The sequence below is a fragment of the Astyanax mexicanus genome, chromosome 7, assembly GCF_023375975.1.
Source record: "Astyanax mexicanus isolate ESR-SI-001 chromosome 7, AstMex3_surface, whole genome shotgun sequence".
In the NCBI taxonomy this organism is placed as follows: Eukaryota; Metazoa; Chordata; class Actinopteri; order Characiformes; family Acestrorhamphidae; genus Astyanax; species Astyanax mexicanus.
Window position 1 is genome coordinate 43,832,961 of NC_064414.1, and position 10,276 is coordinate 43,843,236.

The following is a 10,276-nucleotide window of genomic DNA, read 5'->3' on the forward strand; positions in this document are numbered from 1 at the left end:
GTGAGTGGTAATGATTGTGACCATGACGATTTAAACAGACGAAAAACTCTAGCAGAAATCACAGTGAACCGCTGGCAAGAGGTTCTCCATCATAGAAAAGAAGCCTTTAGGGATGCAACTGCTTATTGACCTGGTTCTGTAAACTAAACCACTTTTTTTGTTAGAAAACCACTGTCGAAATAAAGTTTTGGGGTACAGAATCTGCATCTATCATACTGTCATATTTCACCAAATTACTAGATTTACTAGCCATCCTGTCACCTGCATGTGCATACAACTGTATAAAAGGATACTGTAAATGACATGTTGCAACTATACGACAGTCTGAAGGCCACCCTACCTGAGCACGCTGCTCTTAATCTCCCCAGGATCCTGGATGTGAAGCCAGAAGCATCACTCTGAGAGCGCCATCTGTAACAGGGCCGTCCTGCAGATGAAGGCTGAACATCAGGAAAACTGTCTTCACTGCTCATCATGCAGAAGCTCAGTGAGCTGCACACTGATCTAAAGCCACAGAACAGGTGAAAGACGTGTGAGTGTGTGTGTGTGTGTGTGTGTTTCAAAGAGAGAGAGAGAGAGAGAGAGACAGAGGGAAGTGTATTGCACTTTGTGGCACATTTCACTCGAGGTGCAAGCAAGCAGCCACCCACAGGGAACTACAGGAAGTCCAGTTGTGTAGGGAGGGGTAGAGTGTGAAAAAAAAACTCCACAAAATGACCTGCATTGCATCAATATTTCACGAATGGTTTTGGTGAATCAGAATGATGGACAGATAATGTAATTCTTATGAGGTTAATCTTGTTTGTTGCACCTTTTAAACAATACTCAAACAATCCTCCTGAACTTTAGAACTGTAGAGTTGACACCTATGTCATTCCTAGTCTGACAGGTTAGGTTCGATTGTGAGATCAAAACAAAACAAAACAAACAGATGACGCTGACATGAGTGTCGCTGACTTTTGCTATGAGTAACTATGTGCTTGTGCAAGGCCTTCAGTTTCTTTTCACAAAAGCTTTCATGCTTTCTCAAAAGTGCAAGAGAATCTGCATTTGTTGCACAACATCAAGATTACTCTACACTCTCTAAAGGGTGCTTTCACACCTCTCTAATTTGGTTCAAATAAAAATAGCTGGTGTGAAAGTTGATATGAACCCTGGTCCAGGCCAAGAAATTACCATAGATTAGCTCCGACCAAATGAAGTGTTCTCAAGTGTTAGAATCAAATAAACCATGGTCCTGTTTGTTTGCGGTCTGAAAAAGTTTTAGGACTCCCAGACAACTTACAGCAAGTTGAGGCATTCTACTAAACAATCACCTACTAAACAATAGAAGAAGAAAAAGAATGTTTTTGTGTTGTGCCGATATCCGACTCCCCCTCACATGCACATTACATGCACAGTATGGGTTGTGCTTTTGATTCCTGTACCTGTTGTAATCTGTTATGCTCACTCTGTTGCATGACTGGTGTGCACTGAAAAAGGCGTCGTATTCTGACAACCATTAAATCCCCAGTAAAGTGATCTTGGCAAAGTAACAATTTTACAATTTTACAACCCAAAATCAAGTATGTTGAAGTAAATGAAGTGAAAAGGAGGAGAAACACTGATCCTCCACCTCCACAATTTACTGGTCCAAAGGACAGAAACTTTTGACCACTTGCTTCTTGATTCTTTAAACCTTACGCCACAACTAGTACACATTCAGGGGTACAAGGCAGGGATTTGGAAGAATATAGACTACACTGGAATGCCAAAAGTCATGGGATAGCAGGAATAAAGTGTTACCTCAGGGGACAGGTTGGGAATGCATTCAGTATATAAGTTGTAAGGTGAGAATTTAGAGGTATCTTGTGTGAGGGTGAGGATGGCAGAAATCACTTCTACATTCAATGCAGGATTCACCACATGCATATACACATCACGCAGGTCAGTGCCATGTTCCTTTGCTTCCATGGGACATGGCAAAATTTCTGGGACACAATAGTAGACCTCTTGCTCTGGGGGAAGTTTTGCACAGGAACAGTTTTCTGTAAAGCTGCACCTGTTGGGAAGTACTGCATTTTTCGCACTGTAAGGCACATTTCCGACCCTGCAATGTGATTGGCTGAGAGGCGTTTTATGAGTGATATTATTTGCTGGTAATGCACTGTAACCAAAGCTCTCCATGTATTACTTACTCCGCCACATACAGGTAACCTAGCAACGATTCAGCGCTTACCAACCAAATACAAACCAAGTGCAATGTCATTATACACCACTGGGACCTGCGGGGTCCCATAGGCACAGTGCAGAAACGCCATGTCTCCAATAACTGAATTGAAATGAGTGTTAAAACACTACAGGAACAGCGACTCATCAGCTTGGGAAATAACAAATTCCTAAAACTGAACATGATTCACCCTATTACTGCACTTTACTTTCAGCATCCTATGTCACTCTGTTCTCTCCTCACCAGCCCTAACGTCACACTCCAGGTAAACACTCAGCTTTGATGCAAAAAGCTGAGTGGTCTTCCTGTTTGTTTTTCAGCACACAGGTACAAAAGCCATTTTAAACCTAAGCACCAGGAATATCAGTGTCTCAATACTGAGGTTAATGAGTAACTAACGGGACCCATTAGTATTACATCACAAATTTAAAACTCACAGCAGCTCTCAGAGCCCCTCATTACAGCTGCAGGACTTGCTGCAGATCTCAAGGTGAGTAAAACCCTACTGATCCATTTGGACTAAGACTAGCTTATTTAATTAGGTAATAGTTTTAGAAGCTCTAAGCTAAGAATTTATGGTGTTTAGTGAATTTATTGACGATCTGAGATGATAACAGTGGTTTATCTGTTTAATCTCCAGCTAAACTAGACTAACAGGACAGCTTAGAGAAACTCATTATGATGGTAAGCCAGTTTGGGCCAGCTGATAGGCCAGCTATACAATCAGACTTACACAAATACACATTTTATGCTGGTGGTCTATAAACTAACTTTGTATATTGTATATTAACAAAATGCTTTCAATTTGTTAAAATAAAAAAACTATTTTTCCAGATCTGTACATATACAAAAGTATCGGGACATTGTTTCTCCTAAAACCAAGGGTATTTTATACCCCACTTCTGTAAATTTTGTAACTTCTGTAAATGACCATTTTACCAATAAAAAAAAAACATTTATAATTTAATTTATCTGTACTAGTACCCTTTCTTCATAACTCAGTTTTCCAGTAAAGAGCTTGAGATTTCACTTCAGTCAACATAGCTTTTAAACTATTGTAGGAGTCATGGTTGCCCTTTTGGTTGTTTACTCTTTGCTCTGAGTTGATGTGTGTTGTGAGGCTTTACTCCCACTCGGCGAGGTCACTGCCCTCAAACACAGTTCACCAACACACACACACACCTCTACAGACATCAGGCAGATTGAACTGGTCTGTACAGTGTAATTGTGTGTGTGTGTTTGTGCATTTGAATGGGAGTGATGCCTGCATCTTAACCTTTGCACAGACTGTTGTGGCACTTTTCTATGGCATGGTACACTACTCAACTCTAAACAGACAACAGCACCATAAAATATGGGCTAAAAAGGCAGAATACAAAGCTTCCTGTGCTGAGTTTGTTTGAAAATGTAACACAATTTTTCATGCTGCTTTGTCACCACTAGATGGTTGTGGACAGCATCACTACAAAGCCTTCTTAGACTGTTCCATATATACAGCTCTGGAAAAAAGAAGAAGAAACTTAAAAGTTATAAGTTTCTTTGATTTTACCAAATTTAAAACCTCTGGAATATAATCAAAGGGAAGCTGAACGTCTTGATTTTTTGCACCAGGAGTGGCATAAAATTATCCAAAAGCAGAGTGTAAGACTAGTGGAGGAGAACATGCCAAGATGCATGAAAACTGTGATTAAAAAACAGGGTTATTCCACCAAATATTGATTTCTGATCTCTTAAAATGTATCATGTTGTCCGTGGTTAATATAATAAAACAACAATGTTCATTTCACTCAACTTATTTCTATTATCCCTATAAAAATCAAAATCTGAAAAACTGATTCAGAAACTGAACCTACTAAGATCTTGTCTGCAGTCAATGGCTTGGGGATAGCTAATAGGAACTGTGGAAGGGATTAGGATCTAGATTCTTAGTTTCTGGCTTTTAGCATTGTTTAGACTTATGAATCTCTCTGGCCAATAAGTCCTTTGTAGTATTTATCTATCATCACATTGTATTTGCAGCTCATTTGGAACCACAAGTGAGAAGGTACTGAAAAGTACCCATTTCCAGGTACCGGGTACCAAATTTGCCATATGGAAAGAGAGTAAAGTTGGAGTGTAGAGTAGAATTGAGTATAGTGGAGTAGAAACTATGGAGCAGGGATCTCATGAAACAGCTTTGCTCCTTTCACAATTAAATATATAACACCTCTGTTTTGTTAATGGCCCTTTAGGTGAACTCAGGTGAACTCTGCAGGTTTTGTCAAAACGACGAGCGAAGATGAACACAATGTTCCTGCCTCTTCTAATGCTCTCCTGCTTCACAATGGGATGGGCCAACCGAGTCTACGTCCACCCCTTCTACCTCTTCAGCTCAGAAAACATTAGCTGCGAGGTCATCCAAAGTAAGGACCCTAAACCTTTAGAGACCATGCATCCTCTGACTCCTGTCCAAGACAGCATTCAGCCGGACCCTCGACCTGGTACTGGCCCAGAGGCCCTGAAGAACCTCACTCTTCGGACAGGTGTGCTGGCGGAGCTGCAAAACTCTCTGGGCCTGAGGATGTATCTGACCCTCAGTAGCAATCAGAAGAACGGCAACGTCCTGCTGTCTCCATACAATGCTTTTGGTGCCCTGGTGACTCTGTACCTCGGGGCGTCAAAGAAAACGGCCGTTCCCTATCAGCAGTTGCTGGGACTAAACCAGGACTCTGGGCGAGATGACTGTGTATACCTCATGGATGGCCACACAGTTCTACGCACACTTCAGGCCATCAACTCGCTGATAGAGGGCCCTCAGGATGAGCTCAGAACTGTGGTTTGGACCTTTGTGAAAAGTGATGCAGACCTCTCCAAAGACTTTATGCTCGGCATGCAGGACTTCTCAGATGCTTCATTCGTTCGAGCGGTGGACTTCTCCAAGCCCAAAGAGGCTGAGGCACAGGTCAACTCCTTCATCCAGAAAACATCAGACAGCAAGGTCGAGAACCTCTTCACAAACATCAACCAGTCATCCAACCTGCTGTTTGCAAGCTCTGTATGCTTCAAAGGTTTGTTTGTACAGATTGAACACTAATTGTAACATTAAGAAAACTTTCTACTAACCAAAAATTGTTAGCTTGGGAGATGCACCGAAAATACATTTTTGCTTAAAACCAAAACTGAATATAATAAATCCAGACTATCTAGGGTTGAGGCCTAGTTTTGCGCTACAAGACATGTTAAATTGAGATTTTTCACTGAAAAGCAAATATAGTCTATGACAAGGCTTAACTCTGAGCAGGAAACCGACCCTAAATATATTTACTCTTCTCTTTCTTTTTCAAGGAAAAGCTATTACAAAACATACAAAACAACTTACTACAGTATTTATTGAACAATTAACCTTTTAAATAAACCAGCAGACAAACTAACAAAGCCCAATACACTCATCTCACTCAACAGTACTACAGTATTTTAAATTTAAATTAGCTTGAACAAAGGTTATTCCAGTTATAGATTTACCTCAGCATTGCTTCTCAAGTCAAATATGAGGGAAATTTACATAGTGATTTGCTGCCATACTTTTGGTAAACAAACAACCGCTAAGGCTAGTTTAGCTCAGCTAACATTACTATCCTTGCCCTGTACAGCTTGTATCTTCTAGCTGGAAAAAGATACGACAGTTTATGAGAGCAGTAAACTGATACTATGTGTGATAAAAGATGCTGAATGCTTTATTAAGTACTGACAAATTAACTTAAACCTGCCATCTGTCACTTAAAAAAATGTTCTGTTCCTTACAGGCAACTGGAATACAGCTTTCAAGCCAGAGAAGACCACTATGCAAGACTTTAAAGTTGATGAGTATTCCACAGTGAAAGTACCTCTAATGACGCACACCGGCAACTATATGCACCTTAATGACCCTGGAAGGAAGTGCTCTGTAGTCAAACTCACCCTCAGCAAGCGGACCTACATGCTGCTGGTTCTGCCCCACGAGGGAGCCAAACTGCAGGACATTGAAAATCACCAGCTGACACAAGTTATATCTACATGGAATAAAGAGCTAAAGGAGCGGTGAGTAGCTTACGCACCTGCTTTTATGCTGACTTTACACCAAACGATTTTCAAGCTATTTTACTGTATCAGACCAATTTCCAGAGTCAGGATAAAGTAATGAGATTCTTGCTAGAATCGAATTGCGATCTCGAATGATATAATATGATACCGTCCAGTGTAAGGTGGGTAGGACTGAAGGGTCCGTGTACATTTTGACAGATTGATTCTTGAATTGAACAGAGAGCTGAAGAAATGAAAAAACGGCTCGTTTTTTGTTTTTTGGTTTGAACACACGAAAACGGAAACGGGAATTCAGTCCAAACATTGGTTTTCTCCTTTGGGTCTACAAAACGAACTTACTAGAAGATGAACATTTACATTTAAATGTATGAATGTAATAATATAATGAATTCAAACAAAATATCCAGGTACAGAGAAAAATCAGTAGTACTCTACACGTGTATCATTTTGGGCTCTATTACTTTTACAGCGTACATTCCTGTTAAATATATATAAATATGTAACAGATGAGTAGCGTGTACAAACACTTTAGTCAGATTCTGTAATCAGAATTAATTCAGTCAGACTGGAGAAAGTCTTTGCTCGCAAATCTAGACACTGATAATATTCCTGCGATCATAATTACTGACACCTGACAATTTGGGGCTTTTATTATATCTGAACGTAGCGGCTGCGAACACGTGATCTCTCAGACTAACCAATGTGGTAGGAGGCGCGATTAAAGCCCGCCCATATTTCACAATCAAAATAATGAGCCGTAAGTTCGTTTTGTAGACCCAAAGGAGAAAACTAATATTCGGACTGAATTCCTGTTCCTGTTTTCGTGTGTTCAAACCAAAAAACGAAAAAAAAACGAGCCGTCTTTTCATTTCTTCAGCTCTCTATTCAGTTCAAGAATCAAACTGTCAAAATGTACATGGACCCTGAAGTCATTTTTTTCTCGTCCTGGCATTCAAATAAAATGTATTTAATATTATTGTAAGTCTTAACACTTGGCTCACGCAAATAGTGATGCGAACAATGTCAACAACCAATAGGAGAGTTACAGGAAGCCACAAGGCAAGCACAGGAACGTTTGCGGAACTGGACATGGAAGAGCAACTAGAAACCACAGTTTTCCTGGAGTGTACAATAGGAGGAGAAACTGGGGGAGCTATGAAGTGAGCGAGAGTATTAATAATATAAAATAAATAATAATGATAATAATAAATAATCTTGGAAAGAATCTAGTTATAGTCTTGCAAATAGTGGCCCTGCAAGATAACCAGTCTTTGCAAAATCTTAGTCTGTGACTTGTCTTTAGACTATTAAAAGTCTTTTCAGAGTCTTTTCAGAGTCGTCTATTGTATGGTAAGCATAAATTTTTCACTCTAAATATTGGCGCTGCTTTGAAGAATTACAGGGAGAATCAGTCGAACTAAAATTTGCTTAACACAGTTCAAAGGTTATGCTCACACTATGAAGCTCTGTCTTCAAACACGTGCAGCAGCAGAGACCGATCAATCTCTTCATAGAATTCTGGTGGATACAGCAGATCTATTAACATTTACAGTCTTTTGCAAAGGTCGGGTCACTTTTGTCCGATTTTTTTAAATTAGGAAACACAGTCAATGTCCCAATCAAACAGAAGATACAATTAAAAGCTCATAAGTTTGCAAAGGTTCAGATTGTCTCAGACTGTGATTAGAAAATCAGGGCAGAGGCATTTCACCACTGTAATGAAGTAATATAGTCTAGTATACTATAATACTAGTAATATACTATAATACTAGTAATATAGTTTTTTGAATCAAATCAAAGCTTTATTTATTCACATCTCGTGCTAAAAATTGCCAACCAAGGGTTTCTCTGTGCCCATAAAATGTTTGGCTTTAAAATGATAAAATTAAGCTTAAGCAATTTCTACAGTACAGGCTGTTTTAAAGAAATAGCAGCTCAAAAGGAACTACGGAAGAATTTTTTTTAAATGGGAACTACTCATGTGCTGGTAAGACAGGCAAATCCAAAATTACATACAACTGTCAAGAACCTGCATGGATGTTTAAGAAAAGAGTAAAGTATAGTGTTGCACAGACACATCAGACAGCTTAATGACATACACCTGGTTCAAGTTCATTTTTTTAAGCTTTACTCAAATACATTTAATAAAATAAAGCATAATAACCATGCCTGGTATCAGTTTACTAACTCCCTCTTCACAAAGTGTCTGTTTTGTTTTAGCTGAAAGGTATGAGCTGTACAGGGCTAAGATAGTAACGGTAGCTATGCTTAGGATTAGCATTAGCATTTGTTTGTTTAACAAAACTGGCTTCACATGTATCAGAGGAAGCATGTGTTAGTCTTCACCCTCCGGTAGTTGGGGCCAAATTATTTTAAAAAATGACTAAAAATGCTTAAGACTGTATGTCTGAATCTGTATTTTTGTGAAAATTTTTGTTTCAGATACCTGGAACTATCGCTGCCGAAATTCTCATTGACGGCTGTGACAGACCTGAGATCACTGCTGTCTGACATGCATGTTGAAAAAGAACTGCTGGGGTCTAAGGCCAGCTTTGAAAGACTAAGCAGCACAGAGAATTTCACTGTTGATAAGGTATATATAAAAAAAATAAACTCTTCTTTGCTGAAGAATGAAACTAATAATTAGTTCTCTATAATCAGCATTAAAACAACTCTACAAGTGCTATTAATGAAAAATGCTTAAACATTACCTTTCTATGTTCTGCAGGTGTTCAATAAGGTGCTGTTTGAGATGTCTGAAGAAGGGTCAGAAGATCAGAGCAAGCCTCAGGATGACAGAGCTCCCCTTAAACTCACTGTTAACAGACCCTTCTTCTTTGCCATTGTGGAGGGCAACTCTAACGCCATCCTCATGCTGGGAAAGATAAGGAACCCGACCGTGTAAAGAACATCACTGGTACAATGTGTATTTATGAGAAAACCAAACAACAGCTGCTCTTTTATCTGCTTTAAACTCATTACAATAGATTGTTGCTGTTCAATGAAAAACAAAAGCAAAAAAAGCAAATTTACAGAAGAGAAACAAAATATTCTTAACTTTCAATGGAAGTCAATGTAAAAAGTGTTTATTCAGGCCATTTTGGAGAATTTCTATTGGTCCATTCACCAAGAAATTTTGACAAGAAAGTTGGACAGCGACAATATACACTATAGGGACAAAAGTATTGGGACATCTGTCCATTCATTGTTTCTTCCAAAACCAAGGGTATAAAATAGTTTATCCTACTGTACTTTCCTAGAAAGGCCTTGTACTAGATTTCAGAGCATTGCTGTGAGGATCTGTTTGCATTCAGCAACTCAAGTATTAATAGCTGAATGCATTCATTAGGGCGTGTCAACAAACAAATTTGTTTTTCCTGTTGCTTTTCATTTTGCTGACAATATTCTTTACTTACTGTATTTTTAGGATTTACATTAAATAAATAAAGGGTGGATTTACTTATTTTTTGCACAATAAATGATTAGAATTTAGTTTTTGGTTATTGATTAGCTTTGAATGATTTACAGAACAACACAGCATACTACACTACTACTTTAAAAGATAAATACTGGGCCAGAATAAATTTGTGCATTTTTTTCTGTGTACATTGCCATGACAAAACAGTGCAGAAATCCAGCCCCAATTACACATACACATACATAGAAAGGGCAACAATGACCTGTTGTTTGTCAAATAGTGAACCCACAGCCTTCTATATTATTGCCCTTTCTACGTATGTGTTATAACTGATTATTAATTATTTTTAAGGCATTTACAACCTAATTAGTAACCATTAATAAACTAATTGTAAACCAATTATAAACCCTTTATAAAGGTAGTCTTATTTTAAGTGGTACGGAAATGCCCACCTCTGCTCTTAAGTATTTTCTATCTAAGTATTCTTATTTTTTATCTTTATTATAGTGAGCTTCCCTTTCCTACATGTAACCCATACTAGCATATATATTGAGGAACTGGGCACAACATGCAGGAGGCACAACATGACC

The 10,276-nt window shown here is 38.7% G+C and overlaps 2 protein-coding genes across 3 annotated transcripts in view; one reads left to right on the forward strand and one right to left on the reverse strand.

Annotated features, from left to right (window-relative positions):
• The window catches only part of phactr2 (phosphatase and actin regulator 2), a 92,562-nt gene extending 92,074 nt beyond the window's left edge, over positions 1–488 (reverse strand). For both annotated transcript variants that reach the window (XM_007256075.4, XM_007256071.4), the window contains exon 1: positions 341–488. In XM_007256075.4, the coding sequence (XP_007256137.1) occupies positions 341–476 (136 nt within the window). In that variant the 5' untranslated portion in view covers positions 477–488. The remainder of the gene's footprint in view (positions 1–340) is intronic.
• A 2,121-nt stretch (positions 489–2,609) lies between these two features.
• agt (angiotensinogen) lies at positions 2,610–9,760 on the forward strand. Its single transcript, XM_007256070.3, has 5 exons — positions 2,610–2,699; positions 4,441–5,256; positions 5,992–6,265; positions 8,711–8,861; positions 8,997–9,760. Exons 2-5 carry the CDS (start codon positions 4,488–4,490, stop codon positions 9,171–9,173), a joined length of 1,371 nt encoding a protein of 456 aa, XP_007256132.3. The 5' UTR covers positions 2,610–2,699; positions 4,441–4,487; the 3' UTR covers positions 9,174–9,760.
• The last annotated feature ends 516 nt before the right edge of the window (positions 9,761–10,276 follow it).